General features: G+C 40.6%; 3 protein-coding genes across 8 annotated transcripts; 1 reads left to right on the top strand and 2 right to left on the bottom strand.

Moving 5' to 3' along the window:
* Window positions 1–217: 217 nt before the first annotated feature.
* On the bottom strand, window positions 218–13675 carry tatdn1 (TatD DNase domain containing 1). 6 transcript variants are annotated; one of them, XM_055156954.1, is made up of 13 exons: window positions 12414–13675; window positions 11842–12001; window positions 9213–9278; window positions 9101–9150; window positions 8588–8651; window positions 6213–6356; window positions 5728–5770; window positions 5569–5654; window positions 5463–5503; window positions 4976–5052; window positions 4322–4392; window positions 607–733; window positions 218–357 (listed from the first exon to the last, which is right to left on the bottom strand). In XM_055156954.1, exons 3-13 carry the CDS (start codon window positions 9250–9252, stop codon window positions 255–257), a joined length of 846 nt encoding a protein of 281 aa, XP_055012929.1. In that variant the 5' UTR covers window positions 9253–9278; window positions 11842–12001; window positions 12414–13675; the 3' UTR covers window positions 218–254. The 6 variants fall into 6 exon arrangements, with proteins under 6 accessions (XP_055012929.1, XP_055012928.1, XP_055012930.1 ...); XM_055156953.1 differs by lacking the exons at window positions 11842–12001; window positions 12414–13675 and adding exons at window positions 9377–9479; window positions 11555–11629; XM_055156955.1 differs by lacking the exon at window positions 11842–12001.
* On the top strand, window positions 11869–17388 carry ndufb9 (NADH:ubiquinone oxidoreductase subunit B9). Its single transcript, XM_020920702.2, has 4 exons — window positions 11869–11981; window positions 15270–15462; window positions 16116–16229; window positions 17064–17388. The coding sequence occupies exons 1-4, from the start codon at window positions 11893–11895 to the stop codon at window positions 17193–17195; spliced, it is 528 nt and encodes a 175-aa protein (XP_020776361.1). The 5' UTR covers window positions 11869–11892; the 3' UTR covers window positions 17196–17388.
* A 315-nt stretch (window positions 17389–17703) lies between these two features.
* Window positions 17704–22400, bottom strand: LOC110156531 (fibrinogen C domain-containing protein 1-like). Its single transcript, XM_020920725.2, has 7 exons — window positions 22175–22400; window positions 20470–20732; window positions 20013–20229; window positions 19790–19921; window positions 19313–19529; window positions 18892–19087; window positions 17704–18764 (listed from the first exon to the last, which is right to left on the bottom strand). The coding sequence occupies exons 1-7, from the start codon at window positions 22398–22400 to the stop codon at window positions 18618–18620; spliced, it is 1398 nt and encodes a 465-aa protein (XP_020776384.2). The 3' UTR covers window positions 17704–18617.
* Window positions 22401–22566: the final 166 nt, after the last annotated feature.

Raw genomic sequence — 22566 nt, forward strand, 5'->3', positions numbered from 1 at the left:
ACAGATTGACAGCCTTGCTTCCATCAATCTGCCCCAGGGCAGCTGTAGCTACAGCAGTAGTTTACCACCACTGAGTGCGAAATGAATGAATGAATAATGCACCAAACCGATTTTAAGTGTCTGAAAAAGCGTTCTGTAAGACTAATGTGTTATTATTAGAGTACGTGTGCATGTCGTCCTGTGTTACTGTGGCAGAGTGATAATGAAACGATAATAATAAAGTAATTATAGTTTTTTTATTATTTAAGTATTGATCATGATGTGGGGAAGAACAATCTCGCTGTATTGTTGTAGATTGTGTTCGCAAGTTCCACTGGATCCTCGTCTCGTGCTGCCGCCATCACCTCCAGGACTTGACTAAAATATAAAATACAAGAAGTTAAAAGAAATCCCCTTATATCCCTGTTTTAATCTTGGTGAAGTTCTAGTTCAGTCCCACTTTAGTTCTGCTTTAGGACCTGCTTCAGCCCTAGTTTAGGCCTGCTTTAGTCTTGCTTTAGTCTTGGTTTAGTCCTGGTTTAATCCTGGTCTAGTCCTGGTTTAGTCCTGCTTTAGTCCTGCTTTAGTCCTGGTTTAGTCCTGGTCTAGTCTTGGTTCAGTCCTTACATAATGTGACATGGTTCGTTCCTGTCTTTTAAACAGTGTCTTGGTTCCCATTTCTTCTTTGTGGGGAAAGTGGTTTTGACGAGTTTGGCTCCAGCATGAGTCGCCTTCACGCCACACCACGGAGCATCTGGAAAACAGAATTATTTTTCAACAATTTTAGATTCAGTCACTTACTCAGTGTAGAAATGGGTGAATCCTGGTGTAGTGGTGTATGTGATGATGTCATCATCTCAAACTGAAGCGAAACTTTTTCCAGTTGACTACAATGTACTTTGCCATGAAATATCTGAAAGGTAAATTCACAAATCTTGAACCTGATAATTTATATAAGACCCAATACCTCACTGTATTGTTATGATTATAATATCAGTTTTTAGCTGTTTCGTTCAATTTTAAATATTAATGGCCTGTAAAATGTATTGATGCCATCAGAAACCAGCAATTGCCCACCCCTACTGGCAACTGACTGCAAACTGTGGAACGTGAACACAACACGAATGTTAATGTGCAGTTTTAATAAATGTTACTGTTATGTCCAATGTCTAATACAAAAAATATCAATAGAAAAAAAATATTCACATTACTTATGTGCAAGAACATTTAGACGCCACAGTTCAGACAGAATGTGATATTTGTCCACCAAGGGTCAAAAGTACAAAAAAAGATTACCTCTACATGATCCTTTTTTATTTCACTATTGTGTCTCTAAATCAAGATATGAACATTAATATCAGAAATATCAGGTCTCTTCTGTTCCTGAGGTTGCTCCTGCTGGTGTTAGACAGGTTTGATTGAGCGGTGTGGGCAGAGGGGGCATTACCCTCAACAGCCTCGCTCTGGATTAGCTCTTTGGTCTCTATACTACACTTCGATACTCACGGGCACAATTCCAACTAGAAAAGCACTCAGAGAGCGCAGACCTCTGCCAAGGACTACAGTCCCCCTCATATTAATTGTGTTTTCCATAAATATTTGTCTCGTATCTTTCAATTTGGAATATGAAAGAGGATCTGATTGTCCATCCCTGAGTCAAATTTCATGGGGTTTGGTCAATAACTAACCGAGATATTGAGAAACTAAATTTTTGGCCCCATTTACCACAATGTTAACTAAAATTTCAAAGTGATCCAGAATCCAGGATTTCTTCCGCATCACCCCCAAAATGAAATCAGTTCTTCCTTTTCACATTTCCAACAAATCCTGAAAATTTCATCAAAATCGGTCCATAACTTTTTGAGTTATGTTGCTAAAAGACAAATAAACAAACAAACAAACAGACAAACGCCGGCAACAACATAACCTCCTTGGCGGAGGTAAAAATGAAACTCTGTTCCAAATTTGCCCCTACAACTGTTAGCCTCGATGAGCTTCATTTGGAGCTAAACACTGTGGGTGACGTCACACTCTGTACAGTCTAGAATATTGGAGGCTCTAGAATACATCTTCATGTTTGATTAAAGACTTGTTTTATCATATTGTTATAACTAGAGCTGCGACGATTATCAGGAATTGTAATAATTGTGACTAACTGACTACTGTTACAATAATTGTTGACTATTTTAATCTTTAATCATGCATTTATCACAAAGAAAGTAGGGATGCACTGATCCGATACTGATATACTGTAAAACGTGCTAGATCACATATCAGCTTCCAAATATCAGTTCAGCCAATATCCTGGTTGGCATACATCAGTGTAACAAGACTATTTACTTCTGCGGTTGCTTAAGATAAATAAAAGCTCCACAGTTAACACCAGAGTTCTCACTCTTTTTAACTGACAAAATTTCAAAAAATTTTCCATGACTTTTTCATGACCTAAAGTGAATTTCCTTTGACTTTACGGCACCTGCATGTGTAGAACTGATCAGACTTTTAGGGCAAAAATGAAATGTTAACTCTTTCCACTCACCTGGTGGTTTGGGATTATAGTTTTTTAACATTCAAAATCCTGTCAGTGCATTTATTGTCGTCTCTTTTAAACAAAAGGAGCAGGCGTTCAGAAATAATCAGAACAGCCTCATGAGAACTTAACAGAATACTGGAGTTACGTGAAAGAGATACTAAAATTCTATGACTTTTCCAGGCCTGGAAAATGACACTTTCCCCATGACTGTGGGAACCCTGTAACACATAAATGCTGTTTTCAGTCTCTGCATTGGTATCGGTTGATATCAGGGCAGACCAGCAGATACTTAAAGCTATATAAGATATATAAAGTATTGAAAATTGGTATCTAAACAAAAAAGCTAGCTTGGTGCATCCCTTACAGAAAGGAAAGTTTTTAAATCCAAATGATCAGAATATATTTTGTGTGATTTTTATCTGAAATACTCTCTATTAAGAAACCTACATTCTTCATATTTTAGCTTCAAAAGTTACAATTTGGTTTAAATACAATGTTATAAAATAGTCCAAATCTTCAGAATGGTGTATGTGTGACAAGTGAAAAGTCTACTGTTGTTACTTGTGCTGTGGTCAGACACATTTCAACAGCACAAACAGACTCAGCTCCAGAGACAGGAGAATATCCTGTCCCTCTGGAGACACTGATCTCTCTCATTCTCTGGAATTTTCAAATTAAATGTAACTTTCTGAACTTCCAGTGTTTTTGTTTCTGATTTGGTTTGGTGGATAGAACTTGTGCTAAATATATATCATAGTTTTACATCAGTTAAGAGACAGTTTGTGGAAAACAGTAGAGAAAAAAAGTACAGAAATACAGGAAGCAGCACTGGGTGTTAAAACAGAATCCCTCTGCCTATGTCACCAACACAGAAAACTCCAGCCAAACTGCAGAGACAGTTCACACACAAGGAAGGACAAGGACATTTTAAACCTTCATTTAAACATTAAAAGTACCCCTTCTCACATCCATAAAGCATTTAACAATTAACCACAAAAGTGTAGACAAATCATCACATTCATATTATTACACTAGACCAGACATGTCAAACTCAGGCCTGGGAGCCAAATTTGGCCCACGATATAATTATATTTGGCTTGCGAGATCATATCAGATACGTATTAGAGCTGACCGCCGGCTACAGATAGACTATAGAGACATAATTTATTTAAAGTGTTGTTATTATTTTCTATTCTGCTTGTTCTGGATCCAGTGTTTAAGCAAAACTACTATTAAACATTTATTTTAATAAGAAAAGGTTTAACATTACATATCTCAAAAGAAGAGAAAACATGCAGATATTGCTGAAACTTTTCAAGAAATATTTAGTTTGGCCCATGACTTCAATGTCATGGGCTAAAGTCAATGATTTGCATATTATAATCTGAATTGCTCCTCCCTGACTTTGGATCTTCATATGTGATTTTTAACCTGCTGCGCTCCTGCTGGGCTGAGCTGCTCTGTCATATCATCATATCATGTCATCTATACTAAACGTGCAATGCTCTGATCTGTGGAACACGCGAGTGTCAGAGGGAGTCGTTTTACTGTACACAGCAAACAGCTGACGTGTAGTGGGTTTACAACTTTCAGCTCGTCTCGCTTTCATATCCTGTTGCAGTCTTTGCATTCAGAGATTTTAAATCTCATACTCATGTCTGTGCTTTTTGTCGCATGTTTAAAAATCACTTCACACTGAAAAATGCTGTGTTGTGCGGCAGCTGTACACAGCACCTCCGGTGGAATTCTTTTACATTAGAGTTTCCCCTGGTTTGTGTTTGAGCTGTGTAAATCTCTGTAAATGTGTACCTGTCTCAATCAGGAGCCTCTCACTGGGCACAGACTTCATGGCTTCAATGTTGGATTCAGTTTTTAATGAGCTGGAAAAAAGAAATAATAGTTTAACAAAACGAAACACAGTTGTCTTTTAAATGATAATATGAGGTTTATAATTAGACGTGTCATTAAAACAAAGTGAAGTGTGATGTTTCACAGAAAATCTTATAATTATGAGAATAAACTAGATCAAATAAGACGACTTGCTTCATGATGTCAAGTCTTCTCAAAATGACAATGGCATATGGTGAATAAATTTGACAGCTATCATTAAATTACAAAAATAGACATTATATGATAAAGAAATTGTGTGAGCATCCAAAAGTTAATGGTGTGCTTTCTATTTGACCCGTCCTTCAGTGTCTCTGGTTAAACCTGCGTTTGACCCGTCCTTCAGTGTCTCTGGTTAAACCTGTCAGGAGCAGTGGACTTAATTTGAGTATCTAACTGGAGGATTATTGTGCTTGCTTTAGTTTGATGGAGAAGACCCAGACACAGGAAAACATTCATTTTCTTCACTGACAGACTAGGAACTGAAACAGGGACCTTTTTGCTTTGTGGTTATAAAGCTAACCACTCTGCTACTATATGTGCGTATAGTCCTCATGTTTAACATGTTTGACTGACCAGCCGTTTATCCCAATGTACAGATCTAACTCAGTAATGGCAACAGCATCCTCTGGCGTCCCATCGAAAGAGTGCACCTGATAAAAGACAACATTACAGTTACATTACAGTAAATAAAATATTATCTGTTGTAATTGTACAAGCTTTATAAGTACAAACAACTGACAAGTAATTAAAGGAAAACAAATGAGAAGTAAATAAAGTTTAACTTAACTTTACTATGTCATAGTAAATTCAATTCAACACTTTATTTTTTTCAGAGGAAAATTAATCTGCTTTTACATGTTTTTCCCCATAGATATTTTAGTCTTTAGTCAACCAAAGAAATTCTTCACAAGATGGAACAGAGTGTTTTCTGTTTTAGAGAAGAACTCAGCCTCAATGTGCAGGTTTGTGAGTTAAACATGTGAAACAAAAAACAACTCCAGGTGTGTTTGTGATGAAGAAACTACATTATAAGATCAGAAATATTTTGAAATCAACTGACCACTCCTCCAACACAGCGGTCTCTATTCCTCTTCATAATTTCTGCAAAAATCATATTAAACATTTAGCACTGTAGTATTTTTTGATGAATCTGTCTCAAATCTCACCAATAAATTCTTGATGGGAGTTCCTGCAGTGGAGGAACATGGGCAGTTTGGTTTCTTCAGCCAAATCAAACTGCTTCTCAAAATATCTGCAGAAGAAAACACAAATCACTATTATTGAAAAAGTCCAGAATTTGTGCAAAATTTAAAAACTGTACACACTTCAGTTGTGTTTCCTTTGGACAAAATTCAAGACGATCAAAATCTGAAAAATAAAATATGGACATTTGGAGACACTTCAGCTATACATGTGTGTGTGTGCACAGAGCATAAACGGTATAAAGATGTGGACTGTGTGGTGTCATCCACAGAGTTTGGCTCCAGTCAAATGAAGCTCCTGGAGGCCGGCAGTGGCAAATTTGGAGCCGAGTTTCATATTTGGAATTCTGACCAAGAGTATCATAGCAATCAAAGAGCCAATCTGTGAGAGTGAGTGAGACTCTTGAAGGTAACGTCCCTTCCTGCTTCACTGATTTAGCAGGGAGCGGACGCTTAGAAAAAACAAAAATTAAACTTGTTGCTGATGCTAGCGGGAGTGAACTTAGGGAAAGAAGGTGTCTGATTAGTCTGTTATTAATGTTCAGACCTTGAGACAGAGACACTTCACCTGTACATGTGTGTGGACATTTGGACATTTAGACACATACCCAGTCCACACTCTCCGATAGCGACCACTTTTCCTTTGGCATTTGTGGCGAGGTTTTTAAGTTCAGACAGATAAGTCTCGTCTCCAGACTTCTCAAACTCGGAGCAGCGCGTGGGATGGCAGCCCACTGTGCAGAAAAACTCCTCTGGACATAAAACAAAGGAAAGTTCAATTATGAAACTATGATTTATTTGCATGTCTTCAAGGAGAAAGACACTTCAATACCATACTACGAAACATTCCAGGCAAAGCAATAACATCTGCAAAATGACGAACAGATAGTGAACCCCGACCAGAAATCTTACATACTGCACCTTTAAAAATTTAGTTTAGACTATTGCTTCTTCTGGTTATAAATGTATCCCTTATATCCCTTATAAATAAAAGGCAAAAGAAGAAATTCAGTTTGTCAATTGGACAAAAGTTGATTTTGGTCAATGTAAGAGGACTGGCCTCTGACCTATGGCTGTTGCCATGATATCTTAGGGGATAGACTTGCGCAAAGTTTGGACAACAGCCTCTGACAGGGGTTAACTTTGATGACACTCTGCCCTTCCCCCACTTGCTTGAACCTCCATATCTCGGACCTGTCACCCAAGCAAGATTTACTGACCTCATGCACTCCCTCCTTGAGGTAACACACAAAGACCCGTAAAGGATTAAAGATCTTTTCACAAATTAACTTTTCTACAAAGCTTCACCTATTGATAATTCAATTGACCGAAGTTTGTTCACTGACTATAATCGACAAATTAAAGACACTATGGGATTTCTGATGGAACAATTTCTGAATCTCAAGCCAATAGACTTTCTCCAGAGAAAGAAAGGAATGAAATTCAATTCACTCAATGAACTATGGCCAGTGTGTTTAATACTGATTTTGTAAATGTCATGTGAATACTTTCTTTGTGTAAAACTGTTAATGTACATAGTGTGAATATGTGAGCTACGTCATAAAACCCCCACTCAACTAACTTACATTCCACACGCAGACCAATCATTGGTCAGCTTTCCCGCTTATCTTAAGACTTAAGACAAGGAAAACAGACCTCAGCCCAGAGAGATGCCAGTTTCGCAGATCGCTCAGTTCTGACCAGTTCATTCAGATCTCTGTTCAGCAGAAGATCGCTGAATTAGTTCAGCTCAGAATGGTCAAGATGTAGTAGAGCCGAACAAAAGGGACAATGCCCAAGTTCTCCCTCTGTTGAAGCTGTGCCTGTCGCTTGACGTGTTTTTCATTTAAATACCTGTAGCTGATCTGATTTGAAAGCGAAGCTTTCATATTTTTCCAAATTTAAACATCCGCATTTTTGCAGACGTAGTCTTTTTGACTGATTAGCCTTAATCTGTGACCCGCGCTGTTAGACCTCACAGACACAGAAACGTGTCCTCCAATCCTCTGGAACAGAGGCGAGCGTCTCTCAGCCTGACGCCGACTGAGCCTGGAAGATTCATCAGATCACGTGGCCTTCGTCCATTTCTTTGCGTTTGATTCTTCAGAACCGACGTCCTGAGAAACTCAAACCCTCATTGGACCCAACAGGACCACCTCGTGACTGGACATCTCCACTCTCCCCGGGTTGTATGCGCACTGTTACAGAATGGCTTGTTGTATCAATCTAGACTCAGCACAGAACTTTATATAACTCTTAAAGTTGTGCCTAATCTCACATTTCTAGACACCAGTTTAGAGCGACCTACACTCATTTACATATTTGATATTTAAATGCTGTCTGTTTAACTTGGTCAATAAATATCCATAAACCACAGTTTGCGTTGGTGAATAGTGATGTTATTTCCAGTGATGTCATTCAGAATATGCAGGTCACTGATATGGTCAAGAATTTACGAACCTTCAGAACAATTGTTTAATTAATTATTAATTAATTAATTAGCATAGGTAATTTATTAAATTGAATTGGTAATATTTCTCAACATTTGTTGAGTGGTGCCCCAAATTTACTTCTTCTTTACATCAGAGCCAAACACTCACAAAGGCCACGTGAGTGCTGCTTTAGCTTAGAACTCCTAAATTCCAATCTGTAACATCAATTACCCCCCTACATCACGGTATCACGCTGTGAGCGCATGTAGATTTCTCCTACATATTTTGGTGCCAGCGTGGGGCCAGATGTAGTCACAGTACATCAAATACATTTCACTTCTTCAGTTCTGTTCAGGAACTGAAGAAGCAGCTTGGATGAGCTGTGAAACATATTCGACAAAATAAACTTTTGTCGAGTTGACAAATTCCATTTCTTCTGAAGTGAATATTGTGAAAAGCTATGCACAGAATGATTACACTTCAGCAGTTTAATGGTTACAAATGTGAAACGTGAAGCAAAATGACTTCAGCCTCTGAATAAAGAAACATACCTCTGGTTTGAGCAAGTTTCAGCGCATCTTTGCTGTCGTCCAGACTTCCTCCAGTGATCATAAACTGTACAAGATAATTCAAATGTTTAATCAGATTCCATTTAGACAAAGGCCGAGCCAGTCCTGTTTTTGTTATAGGTTAGTTCTGGCTGCTTTTTGCTATGGAGCTCCTCAAAACAGACCTGGAGTTGTGTTTTGTTACATTCACATGAGTAATGCGTTATTATAAGTCTGTCTACATCTCTAAAGCTCAAAATGCTCTGCTCCACCTTGTGATGTCATGTAGTGGTGGTTCTCAAATTAACAGCTTCTTTTACCTTAGTTCAGTAGAGATTGGCAATTCCAGGTCTGAAATTATCCAAATGGTTTAAGTGAAAATGTATGGGGTTTAAAAAAACAGTGACGCACGTCCTGTATTACTACATGATATCAAAAGGTGGAACAGAGTATTTTGAATGAAACAAAACATAACAGAGATCAGAAAATAGCGCAAATATTATTTTCAGAAGTCACCTTTTCCACTCCCACTTTGAGTGCTCGGTCAATTATGGCATCAAAATCATCTGTGAAATCAAGTGAGTGAATTAGTTCAGACTATACATTTAAATGTAATGTAATTCCTCACCGTCGTGTTTCTGCTTTCCTCTGTACAGGCCTCTGAACATGGGGTCAGTCAGATTCACCCCAATATCTGCAATAAGAAAATGAGAATTCAGGTTAAAGAGGGGGTATTTGACTTCAACGGGCTTTTAACTCTTAACACACAACAGATTTAGATCACTGTGTTACCTTTTATTGTTTTGTCTAGCCAGAACCACACACTTTGACAAAACTTTACAAAGACGAGTGGATCTGGAGTCGTACCCTGACTCCCTGATTTCACAAGGTGTGACTGACAGGCAGATTAACCAATCAGAAAGGTTGGTTTGCATCAAAAACAAACAAGAAGACAAAAAACATAAAGAACGCAGAAAGAGCACAGACTTTTATAGAATCAACAACCGAAGCACAAAACAACTACTTATTAATATAATGTTTTGAAGGGTTTTTTTAAACAATTTTTACTCTGTTGTCCAGTTCCAGCCCCTTCTGTATTCGAACAGAATTAACCATTCAGAGTGACATCACAACACAATCAGTGTGCATCCTGCTAATGAAACTACTGCACATATCACATCAGCTTTGTCAAGCTGAAGCATAAAGTTTTGTGGAGAAATGGCATGAGGGAGCATGAGTGACGTAGGCCTGTGGGTAGAGCCTTGTACAGGCTTGTAGTGCTAACTGTAAGAGGGTTTGAAAAGGGCCCGAGAGAGATCGCTAAATGACTTAAACATGTATGAATGATGTCTAAAACCTCTTCAGGCATGTTTTTGGTGCAGGAACAGCATTAGAGCATGGTAGAAAGATAAATAATAATAATAATAACACATCAACCTTATTTGAAGCTTGTTTGTTGACCTTTGAGGCTTGCTATTCTCTTTTATGTTAATGTTACTAACTTGTACACTGTACACAACAAAAGCAACAATTCATTCTCAAACATAGCAACAGTGTCCAGGTGAATACATTCACTTTTTGGCTGATTTGAGCGCTTTCTTTTCCTGATTGATTCATTACATAAACTGCTCATTGTTTTTCCAACCTCAACATTGAAACACAGCAATGCAATAATATGGGTCTGTTCAGAAATGGCTCTAAAATGTCCCCTATTGTTACTTTGCAGCTAATGTCGTCAACATTCTCTGTGGATGAGATGCTAAGTATCGGCTCTGTCTGAAACTCTGTTACTCAAGTTAGACTTGAACTGAACTGACTTAGCTGAAACTATCACAGGTGAGTCTATTTGTGCTGTCAGCAGCAGATCCTGTGGAAGAGTCAAAAGTGGCCCTCCTCTGTGTATTCTAGACCAAGATCTCTGCAAAAACAAATTGTTGATAGAGATTGTGAAGGGGATGTAAATTACAGCTCCTAATGTGGAGACAAAGACAGAAGAAAAATAAAAGGTAAACTGGAAATTATAGGATATTTTGGATATTATCTGGACCAAGTGAAATAGAGCAGTGGAGAAGATGAGGAGCTAAAGGAAGAGAGAAAGGAAATGAAGGAGAACCAAGCAAATGAGATCAAGACCGAGACCTTCGTCCAGGATTCACTGCATAATCTGACACTCAGTGCAACACTGTGAACTTGATAGTCCTCCAGGACAATGCTGAGGATCATGTGAAGGAAAAGAAGTTCCAGTTAGATGAGGGCAAGACTGAGTCCTTTGTCCAGGACCCAAAAATGAAGTGCACACTTGTGAACTTAAAGGGCCAAGACAAGACAAGAAGACAGAGAGCTCTGCCCAGGACTCACAGTCTCACTGTGGTCACCTGTGAACTTAATGGACTACTTGGACAATGATGAAGAGTTCACAGAGTAGAACCAGTTAGATGAGACCGAGATGATGCAATGAGATTCGGGATTAGACTGTGTTAAGACCTGGTTAAAATCTGGTTTAGACTGGGTTAAGATCTGGTTAAGACAAACAGCAGAATGGAAACTCTGCATTATGCTGGGAAGAGTCCTCTCACTCACTCACCGCACCTTCAGTAAAAATGTTTTTAAAATAAATATTGTTTTTATAAATTCTGTTCACATTGCACGAGTTTTAATCCATAGGTCTCCCACGTTTCTTACGTATTTTTTTATTTTATATTTCAATTTCTCAATTTATTTTTCTCACATTTAAAAATAATTTTTGACCCCATCAGCCTGATTCTAAATAAATGGTGTGATTGAGCCTAAATCGTGCTCCTGTCACTTCTGCTCTCACAGCTCTGTGCTGTGTTGTCATTTTAGCATGTAGCCTCAGTGCTAACCGTACCAAACAGGGCTTTTTGAAGCAATCGTGGGCTTTAATGATATTTCCACAGAGCGAGGCGGTGTGTTAGGGGTTTGTTTCTCTTTTAATAACGTGTTTCTTACCGATAAACCTGAGCTGAGCCATAGTGGAGACAGAAAAGTTGTTAAAAAGCGCCGCTGCTCGGAGCAAAAGCATGGAGCAGAGACTACCGTAATGTCTGGAGAGGAGGGGAAAAGGACATGGGAAAGTGGGGGTTTAATGAAATAATCATGAACTAAACATGAATTAAACAGATTATAGTTAAGTACTAAATTCAAACTAAACACAAAAGTCATAAAAAAACTTAAAAAACGGGGTTAAAATGCATCTATTTGCGCGTTTACATTAGACCGCGGTATTCGGGACCGACCTGATAAATTCCCAGAATGCAGCGCTGCAGAAGGTGACAGCGGACTCCAAGATGGCGGCCGCGTTTCTCACTCACCAACAGAAAGTTTTGCGGCTTTACAAGAAATCCCTGCGACACCTAGAATCCTGGTGCATCTTCAGGTAAAGGGAAAGACGCGAACCTGCAGCGGACACCATGCATTTAGGAGAAAAGATTAAGGACGTGTTTCTGTTTTGTGTTGTTAGCGCCGGGGCTAAGCTAAGTGCTAACTGGCAGGTCAAATAAAGCTCAACTATTTGCTCCAAGAATCATTTGAGTCTAGTTCGACATTATTTCGTCTTTGTGAAATCAGTGTAAAGACCATCTTTCAAGTGGAGCTGAGTTGTATTTATGGAACAGCTTCGTGTAATCGATGTTTACTTTGTTTTCATTAATAAGTAGGGATGTAATGATATCCAAATCTCACTGTACAATACTGTACTGTACTATACAATATTTTCACGATCTACATCTCACGGTACGATATTTATTGTGATATTTTGTGGAGGCAAACATATTTTTGATTTCAGTCAAAGAACTAAAATTTAAAATACCTTAGAACTGCTATTTCTTCATGAAGTTTGCGTTAAAATGGAGCAAAGGATCATGGTCAATGTAGTTCCTTCTGTTTCTTTTAGTTATTGCTGCACCATAACAATGAATTTAAAGGTTGTATAGAGGATTTTCCAAGGAACGAGAAATCCAGCGACTGTTTGTCCTTTTTCAAATGTTGCGCATGCGTGAAACCACCCCCCCTCCCCTACAGCTCCCTACGTAGAAACGCCTTCTCCCGCCTCCTCTTTACGCCAGAAACAGGTTTGTTTACAGCCGGTGAGCTGCACATGACTTGTAAACAACTAACTACAGTGTTGGTTAGGCAAGGCGGAGAAGTGAGGAGCGGGGGGAGCGGGTGTGCGGACATTTCGTTCGCGGACGAGAAGTGAGGAGCAGGGAGAAGAGCGGAGCAGGGAGAGAGGAGAGAGGAGAGGGGAGCGGTGCGCGGAGATTCCGTGCCCGTAGAAGTGAGGAGAAGGGGGAAGAGCGGAACGGGCAGCGGGGACAGGAGCAGGAAAGGGGTACAGAGAAGGTTGCGCGGAGATTCAGTGCGAATGAACTAGCTACAACACGCAGCAGCAAGCGGACTCTTTCTTTGCCTTGAAAATTACGTTTTCAGACATAGGATATCGCTTTCGTGTCCTGAAAAACGTTTGACTAGCTCTTGGAAATAAAGTACGTTTTCATAATAAGCAGAAGTTACCTGTCCAGGAGTAATTTGGCGACCAATGCGTCAGTCTTTAGACCCTGCGTCTGCTTCAGTCGCGCCATCGCTGGAATGAATCTACAAGAATCACCTTAGTTTGGCTTCGCTGCTTTTCCCCTTGTCTTCTTCTTTCAGCGACCTCAAAAACGGACTTTCTTTTGCGGCTAACTGCTCCTGGATTCTTGTCTGCCATTGCAACAAACTTTGTGCTAACTGCGAGGAAGATATAGGTCAAAAAAAGCCGCTAAGAACTGTTGCGTTGGTGGAGTAAACAGCGTCTGTGCGTCTTGCGTCTGTGGACTGCGTGACAGGCGTACGTAAACCACGTACCGGCGGCGCGCAGGCAGGTCAGTTACGCTAGAAACGTAGGGAGTTTGATTGACAGCCTGTCAGCTAACAGATAACGAGGCAATGTCGTTATCTATTGGCAAATGTTTAGCTGGCCCCACCACGTCCAGAGTTGATGAATTTTTATTCTCTTTTTTTGGTCATCATAATTACAAGGCTACTGCACCTCTATAATGCTATCATTGACAACTTGAAACAAAAAAAACAAAAAAAAAATCCTCCATACAACCTTTAAGCAAAGAAACTTGTGATTTGATATACTGAGGTGGCCCACGATATTATTGAGAGACCTTTGATGGTACAATATCATGATATTTTGTTTATTGTTACATCCCTATTAATAACTAATATTTGAGGTGCGCTATAACACAAACCTTTCTGATCTGTGCTCTGACTTAGGGCTGGGTATCTTTATTTGGTTCAATATGTTACATTTCAAATCAATTTAATACGGTTCAATAAAAAATAAAGGCTAAATCATGGTTGTGATACTAAAAGTCTTTGTTAAACAACTTCTTGTGCAAAGTGAATATGAAACAAACATTTTAATCATCAAAACAGTGAAAATGTCAAATATGTTGCATAAATGAGTTTCCTTCCTCTAAACAAGCAACAAAACTGTAGCACTGTAAGAAAAGAATTTTGTAAAATACACCTAAAAATACTGTTGGTGATATATTGATACAGCAGGCCCCGATATCGATATTGTATCATCACATTAAATGATACGATATATCGATTTTTTTTGCACACCCCTACTCTGAATCCTTCTGGTCTCATTTGGATGTTATTGCTTTGTCTTGAACATTGGATTTTCCACAGTATGGCATTAAACTGTCCTGCATGTATACTATATTGCTCTTATGCAGAGGTGGGATCAGGTCGTTGTTTTTTAAGTCTCAAGTAAGTGTCAAGTCTTTGACCTCAAGTCTGAGTCAAGTCCCAAGTCGAGTCTTGAGTCACTGGCCCATAAGTCCAAGTCGACTGTTTTGAGCTTCAAGTCTTTAAACCAAAGTTCCAAATATAGCTCAGATTTTTGCAATTTATATGAAGTTTAAGCTACACTGTACTTTAAGAAGTATTTATATAAGAGTATTTATATAAGAGTTGTAGAAATGCAGATTTTTCCTTTTTAAATGTCTTGTTAAGATCTTAGTGCGACTCATTACAGTCAGAATAGAAAGTCTTCTCAAGTCACAGGGCTCAAGTCCAAGTCGAGTCCCAAGTCTTGGTCTATGTTATCAAGTCAAGTCTTAAGCCCAAAAAATGTGACTCAAGTCTGACTTGAGTCCAAGTCACAACTTGCAAGTCCCCACCTCTGCTCTTATGTACTTTGAAATGCATGTATTCTTTGGAGGCGCACCTTCAGGTCACCTCCGCAGATCTGATTTGTAACTTAGCCTGATTGCACCACTTGCTTGACTCTGTCCAGACAAAGCGATACAATCTCCATCAGAAGAGTTTTATAGTTCATGTTTAACTTGTAACTACACGTAGTTGTGGTGATTTATGAATTTTTATTTATGTTGTCATCTTTAAGGAAACCTAGTCTATATTAGTAACAAGTCTGATCAATATAGGGACTATGTAGTTAATGAATGTTCAGGTCCAGAAGCATTTAAACATCTGAGAGAAGGTTGAAATTAGAACTTTAAACTGATTAAAATTCCCATGCATTTCAGAACATCTTTGTAGAGGTCTGAACTACAGAGTTAGCAGCTTTTGCACAGAATAAGACCCCATGGAGACACAGGGAGGGCATCTGACACACATTTAAATTCCATTTTGTTCTTTTCCTCAGGGATAAGTACCGTTTCTACGCCTGCCTGCTGCGTGCTCGCTTTGATGAGAATAAAAATGAGAAGGACCTGGTGAAAGCCACGATGCTGCTGAAGGCCGGAGAGGAAGAGTTCTGGGCCAACCAGCATCCTCAGCCTTACCTGTTCCCCGACTCACCTGGAGGAACTTCCTACGAGAGATATGAGTGCTACAAGGTCAGAGCGCTGATCTGTTTAAAAATCAGATACAAAAAAGTCATGTGACACGACAGAAGTGAACCTTTCTTTTCCACATAGGCTAGTATATCCCCATAGACCACTATGGAACCTACCTGGACAACTAAGGGATTAAACACATACAAGGACACATGGGACTAGAAAAGAAAGTTCTACCATTTAATGTGGAAAATCACATTATGTTGTCTAAAGAGTGTTTTTTATTATCATCGTAGCAGAGTCCTGCCTGGGTCCATTTTTGGAGACCCACACGTTAACCTGTGATTTTATCAAAGTTAGTCTGCTGATTACGACCAGGAAATAGTTGTATTACATTGTTTCATCTGTCCAACCAAGATATCTGCTGAACCAATATCTGGAAGCTGAGCTATTCTATTTAGCAAATGTTTTCAGTATTGGTGCAAGTATCAGTGCATCCCTAATGTAAAACTGGACTGAAAAAGGACTAGACCAGGACAGATCAGGGTCTGATTTGGAGTAAACACAAAACCTTTGAATTTTTTGTTTACATTTTTTAATTGTCTGATCTTAACTTTGTACTGCTTTTTAAGTAGTATTTCATAAACCAGTAACATTACTCTGTGTGTGCGTGTGCGCGTACGCGTGTGGGTTTGCGCGTGCGTGTGTTGCAGGTACCGGAGTGGGTGCTGGAGCATTGGCACCCCTCGGAGAAAGCCATGTATCCGGATTATTTCTCCAAACGGGAGCAGTGGAAACAGCTGCGTTTGCAGAGCTGGGACAGAGAGGTGAGTGCTGCTCTAACACTCTCCTCCGATTAAACAAAGAGCTCTGATTGGTCCAAACTCCGCACTCACCTCTGATTGGACAGACTGATCAAAAAGTCGTCTCCTTGTTTTATAAGAGGTTCTAATCCTAATTTGTATCTGATAAATGTATTTTAAATTAATTAAAACTATTAGTGTTGTGGTTTGTGTGTTTTGTTAGAATTGTTCTCTTGGTGATTCTTAAATCTACTTTTACCTTGAGAAGCACATTTAGCACTGGGGTTTTATATATACTACATTTCACATACAGAATGTACCAAAATTCATCCAGTATACCATCAAAGTCACTTAACAAATCTAGGATTATTCTGAAATCCCAAAATGAAATTAGGTCCATCTCCACAAGCGAGTTGTTATTCGTTCACGTCACAACTCAGCAGTTTCATATGGACCACAGTTCAAATATGAGACATTCTTGGCCATATTCAGCATTCTGTGCTTTGTTCTGATGTTTTTGGTGACGTTGACTCCCATTGGGCACCACAGTTTCGTAAAGCGGAAGTCAACTGACTTGTCTTTTCTTTTTTTTTTAAGTTGTCTTAGGTCAATATTGTGATTTTAAAATGTGCAAATGAATCATTATGATCCACAGGTGTCATAGATTATAACTATAGTGCAGCCATAAGCACAATATGTCTGCTTTAAAAAGTACTTTGACTTTTGAATTCCAAATTTCTTACTCAGTCCTAAAATCATTTTACACTGAATGAACCACATATTGATTACAACAGACCAGCAGTGTTTCTGTGATTTCCTCCACTAAATCTGTGTGTGGACACTTTTGTTGTTTTGCAGGTAGCTCAGCTGGAGGCCGAGACTCCAGCCTCTGGACCCAGAACTGAGGCTCTTCCTCCAGCCCGAAAAGAGGGAGACCTGCCCCCCCTGTGGTGGCAGTTTGTGACCCGTCCCCGTGAGCGCCCCACATAAGCACAGCGCCCCCTGTAGATCACAACCAGCCCCAACACCTAAATATGACTCACCAACTCATTAAACCACAGTGAAGGATATAACAAACCTGTATGTGGAGATGGAGCCAGTGTTAAAAGTCACTCTCTGACTGTGGATCAATGTAAAATTGTACCTTTAAATATTTCAATAAAACTATATTATAATGACAAAAGTGGTAGATAATTGATTTATTTTGTATATTTGTAATAGCCCGATTAGCAGCCTGAGCTGTGGGAGTGTGGAGCAGAGTTGAGTTTATTAATTAATTTATTTATTTATTTATTTGAGACAGGGACAGTGCACAATTTTTGCATTTACCTTAACAGGAGAGATGCATTGTACATCAGGTTGTAGCATCAGTGCTAATTTCCACCTGTTGTCCCTGGGCAGGTTCATTGATTGATTGTATTTAACTGACCTTGACAATCAACTGTTCATGAAGACCTATGTAGCATGTTTTGGGTTTGAGTCAAGTCAAGGCGTCCAGTGCTCACCCAAAAGTGCATTTATTCATGAAAAGTATTTACTTAAAAAGCAGACAAAAGGAGGCACAGTAAGTATAGGTAACAAATGTTCTAAAGTGTTAACTTTAGCAAACTACAGATTCACTCAAATTCTTAAAACAAAAATAGAGCTCGTTATCAGTGTAGCAGTGTTAAAGGTGCACTGTGTAGCATTTTTGGTCGAGGATCCTCTGCCTGTTTGTCTCCATGGAAAGCCTTGCCTGGAATTTTCCACGTGTTCATTAAATGAATAATAATTCAGCAATAAACATCTGCAGAGCTGATCCGCCCCACCTCTTCAGAGACATTAGACTGGAACACACAGATGTTTATTGTTGAATTATTCATTTGATGAACGCAAAGCTTTTCATGTTGGGATCGACCGGGAGAGGAGGGGTCTTGTCTTTCCTCCCTCCTCAGATCAGAATGACCTGAAAAGTTCAGTGTCTCAAATCAAACTCTTTTCCAGGTGTGCTGTGGCTTTTCTCTCGCTCTTGTTTAATCAGTTCATAAAAAACATCACACTCGTTGCTCCAATGATTTGCCTTCCCAGAGTCACTGGGAGCACTTTGTCTAACCTGTCCCATGTCCTCATTATACACTTGTGCCCTTAATAATCCTGGTTTAGTCTTGATTTAGTACTGCTTCAGTCCTGCTTTAGTCTTGGTTTAATCCTGGTTTAGTTCTACCTTAAGTCTCTGTAGAGAGCGTGGTGGTCCTCGTGGGCCCAGTCGATATATCCTCAGGCTGCAGTGTCTGTGTGTGACCAGAAGGTGGAGTGCTGTGTTCACTACCACTATTACTACTACTACTACCAGCAGCCCTGTGGCGGTCTAACTAGTCTGTGGCAGCTGGACAGTGCCTTCAGCCTCGCTCCTCCGCAGATCTCATCTTGTTTCTATGGCGACCTGTGAGGTCTGAAGTCCAGAGGGCGGACCATCATAGAACTGGACTTTAGGGAGTAAAAGTCCGTGTCCGCCCATGAAAACCAGACCAGACCATCAGGACTAAGAAGGTTCTGGGCTCTGAGGGAGTACAGCCCACCCTGAGACCAGAAAGAGACCAGGGTTAGATCAGGATCATAACAAAAACCGAAAGAGACTGCCCCCATGTGATACAGACATAGTCCTGGTTCAGTAATGGTTCAGTCCTGGTTCAGTTCTGGTTCAGACCTGGTAGTAGACTCCGTTGAGGTTGGTCTGGTAGCACTGCCTGAACCACCAGCCGCTGTGGCAGACTTCAGCACAGAGGTTCCCAGAGTCCGGGGTCCCAAAGTCCTGGCCGTCGTGGTACCATGCGAACGAGTCCGAGATAGACCCGGAAAACCCAGAAACATGCAGGCGGAACCGGCTCTGCTCATCCTCGACCCTGCAGCACAGACCAGGTTTAATCTGGGTTCAGTCCTGGTTCATTTCTGGTTCGGTCCTGTTCGGTCCTGCTTTAGTCTCGCATTAGTCCTGCTTTAGTCCTGCTTCAGTCCTGGTTCAGACCTGGTTTAGTCCTGGTTTAGTCCAGATTCAGTCCTAGTTCAATCCTGATTTGGTTCTGGTTCAGTTCTGCTTTAGTCCTGCTTCAGTCCTGGTTTAGTTCTACCTGAAGTCCCTGTAGAGAGCGTGGTGGTGCACGTGGGCCCAGTCGAGCAGGTGTATCCTCAGGCTGCAGTGTCTGTGAGTGACCAGCAGGTGGAGCGCTGTGTTCCCGAGCCAGAACTCGGACCTGAGATCCCCAAACCCGACCCGGTACTGGTCCCAGCCACGATTAAAGCTGACGGAGCCATCACGCCGCCTCTGGAACACTGTCCAACCTCCCCCTGCAAGTCCCAGGTCAGACCAGGTTTAGACCAGGATTAGACTAGGTTTATACTGGCTTCAGTCCTGGTTCAGTCCTGGTTCACTATTAGTTTATTCTTAGTTCAGTCTTTGTTTAGAACAAAATTAGACCAAGTTAAATCCTGGTTCAGTACTGGTTTTATCCTAGTTCAGTCCTGGTGTAGTCCTGATTTTATCCTGGTGTAGTCCTGGTTTAGTCCTGGTTTAGTCCTGGTTTAGTCCAGGTCAATCCTGGTCTCACCGTCAGTCTCCATGTCACAGTAAACAGGAAGTGAAACGCCCGGTGCCACAGCGACGGAGTAGATCCCAGAGCGATGGACGCCGTTTTGGATCAAAGAGGCACAGTCAGAAGGACAGGAACCCAGAGGAGCAGCTGAGGACACAGACCAGCTTTAGAGATCCTGGACAGAGGAGAAGGTCAGAGAGGCAGAGGAACAGAGGAGAAGGTCAGAGGAGATCTTGACCTGGTCTTGGGGGGGTCTTGATGGTCCTAGGCTTTGGTCTTGGGTGGGACGGGGTACAGGAGGTGCTCAGGGTCTTGGTCAGGTTCTGGACTTGAGTCTGGATCTCGTGCATGAGCGCGGCGTGCACGTGAAGCAGAGTGGACACTTCAGAGTGAAGCAACTCCAGCGCCCGCAACCGACCAATCACAGACGAGTTCACAGTCACATGACCCTCCGACTGTCAGAGAGACACACGGCAAGGACTGAACCACGACTAGAACAGGTCTAAACCTGGACTAAACCTGGACTGAACCAGGACTAAACCAGGACTAAATCTGGACTAAATCTGGACTGAATCTGAACTGAACCAGGATTAAACCAGGGCTGAACCAGGACTAGAGTAGGTCTAAACCAGGAGTGAACCCGGTCTGAACCTGGTCTAATCCAGGTCAAATGGGGACTAAAGACTAAGCCTCACCTGTATCTCCAGGTTCTTAACTCTTCTCTGATGCTCTTGGATCTCCAGCTTCATCTCGTTCACTGCTTCCTGAACCTGCTCCACCCGCTGCTTCCTGTCACCTGCCTCCCTCCACCAATCGGACGCCTCGGCCTGGCAGCGGAACAGGTCGGGGCAGCGTTCTCGCGGCGATGACCCGGATCCGGCGGGCAGGGTGGCGCGGATCAGGCAGCGGCCATTAGGAGTCACCTCACTGCTGAAGTCCCCGCAGACTGAAGCGTTCTCTGAAAAGAAAGAAAGATTTGTAATAAACTGATTCCTAAACTCTGTATTTTCCTTTCATTCAAATTGTAATCAAATGTATTTTTAAATAAAGTTGTAATCAGACTTTTTGAAGGAGTAAGAGGAGCAGAGGAGAAGAGATTAATACTGTTGTTGTGTACTTGGGCAAGACACTTAAACCACCTCACTCCCAGTGTCTGTGAATAAAAACTCATTCAGAAAGCTTCAAATGCAATGAATGAATGTTTTTGCAGTAAGTAAATGTGTTTTAGTAAATTTGTTTTAGTATCAACTTTAAGACCTGCTTTAGTCTTGCTTAGTCCTGTGTTAGACCAATGGTTATTCTCACTTACAGGTCCAGGCTTAGTCTAGGTTTAGACCTGTTCCCGCTCTCTCCTTAAATTCTGGTTTTGTCCTGGTTTAGAAATGTGTAGACTAGTGCTGTCAAGAGATAAAAAAAAAATTAGAGATTAATTAATTATGATCTGTAATTAATTAATTAATCTAATTAATCTCTTTTTTTAATCTCACCTAAAAATAGCTGAGAAACGCCCTCAACTTGAGGTATTTTCATTTAAATTCATTATTACATTAATGTGGCAGATCAAAAGACTGCTATATAAAACAAAAAAAGTGACTTTATAAAGTCATTTATTGTTTAACAAACTTTAACAGATGCAGTCAGTTACATTCCACACTATCATCATTATTATTACTATTACTAATCTGCATAAATAAACTCAACTTTACAACACATAAACATAAACACCCTAGAGCCACATCAGATGTTTGACATTATCATGTGTTTAATCCAACTTTGCGCAAGTTTTACAGAAACGAAACTTAAAACTGCATGGCTCATTTGCATAAACTAAGTGGAGAAAAAAAAAGCTCTTGTGTCGCTGATGTGTTTCAGCTTCTGTTGGACTAAAGGAAACGACTCAGTGGAATATGAGTGTTCTCTTTGTGACAGAGGGGTGTTGATGCTGAAGGTGAGTCTGTCCTGTGTGTGTCGTGATGTTTTCAGAGATCAGACGTGTGCAGGTTTATCACAGATGCGGCGGGAACGGGAATGAAAATTACAATTGTTTGTGGGAGTGACTGTGTCCCAACAATACATAAAAACAGATTTTATAATAAGGCAACTCGCATACAGAAACAGTAAAGTTAGAGATTAAAAATGAGATTAACACGATTAAAAAACATAACGCGCTAAATATAACTGTAATTAATTAATCACGATTAATGCGATAATGTGACACCCCTAGTTTAGACCTGGTTTAGACCTGGTTCAGCTCTAATCTTTTTTATTTTTTCTTTTCTCTGAACTCTCATCTTGAGTTCATGGCAAAAATGACCCAGAAACCTTTCACACTCAGAGAAGCTCCGAGTAGAGTCGCTGCTCCTCCACCTCTGTTTCGGTCATGTGTCTTTAAATGCTTACCGTGTTGAGTCTGGTTCTCAGTCTGGTCTAGATCCTGGTTTTGATCCTGGTTTTGGTCCCGGTCTTGGTTCCAGTCTGCGTTGGAGACCTCCCAGTTCTCTGTGTCGGAGATGGAGCTTGGGTGGAGCACGTCCTCATTGTGGTTTAAGTCTGGTCTCTCGTCAAAAGCCAAAACCCAAATGAGTCCAGAGACCAACAAGATCCACACCAGACCAGGCCAGACCATCCTGCAGGGTTTAATACTGGTTTAGTCCTGGTTTACTCCTGACTGTCAGTTATGTCTTTGAGCTGTTTTAGTCCTGGTTTAGTCCTCGTTCTGATTCAGACCTGGTTCAGACCTGGTTCAGACCTGGTTTAGTCCTGGCTCTTTCGCTGACTGCAGCAGACTATAA

Source organism: Boleophthalmus pectinirostris, unplaced genomic scaffold, assembly GCF_026225935.1.
Source record: "Boleophthalmus pectinirostris isolate CB_2022bp ecotype Guang Dong unplaced genomic scaffold, ASM2622593v1 HiC_scaffold_21, whole genome shotgun sequence".
Classification (NCBI taxonomy): domain Eukaryota; kingdom Metazoa; phylum Chordata; class Actinopteri; order Gobiiformes; family Gobiidae; genus Boleophthalmus; species Boleophthalmus pectinirostris.

Bases quoted from the DNA above. Each gene is read 5' to 3' on its own strand.
- ndufb9 (XM_020920702.2), top strand. From the start codon at position 11,893: ATGGCGGCCGCGTTTCTCACTCACCAACAGAAAGTTTTGCGGCTTTAC. The intron at 11,982-15,269 runs GTAAAGGGAAAG...TCTTTTCCTCAG, and splicing joins GAATCCTGGTGCATCTTCAG to GGATAAGTACCGTTTCTACG. The intron at 16,230-17,063 runs GTGAGTGCTGCT...GTTGTTTTGCAG, and splicing joins TGCAGAGCTGGGACAGAGAG to GTAGCTCAGCTGGAGGCCGA.
- LOC110156531 (XM_020920725.2), bottom strand. From the start codon at position 22,400: ATGGTCTGGCCTGGTCTGGTGTGGATCTTGTTGGTCTCTGGACTCATT. The intron at 19,530-19,789 runs GTGAGACCAGGA...TGGGACTTGCAG, and splicing joins CTGTGACATGGAGACTGACG to GGGGAGGTTGGACAGTGTTC. The intron at 19,088-19,312 runs GTAGAACTAAAC...TCTGTGCTGCAG, and splicing joins GCTCTCTACAGGGACTTCAG to GGTCGAGGATGAGCAGAGCC.
- tatdn1 (XM_020920701.2), bottom strand. From the start codon at position 11,627: ATGCTTTTGCTCCGAGCAGCGGCGCTTTTTAACAACTTTTCTGTCTCC. The intron at 8,652-9,100 runs GTGACTTCTGAA...TATCTTGTACAG, and splicing joins TCAAAGTGGGAGTGGAAAAG to TTTATGATCACTGGAGGAAG. The intron at 5,504-5,568 runs GTGAGATTTGAG...TGATTTTTGCAG, and splicing joins CTCCCATCAAGAATTTATTG to AAATTATGAAGAGGAATAGA.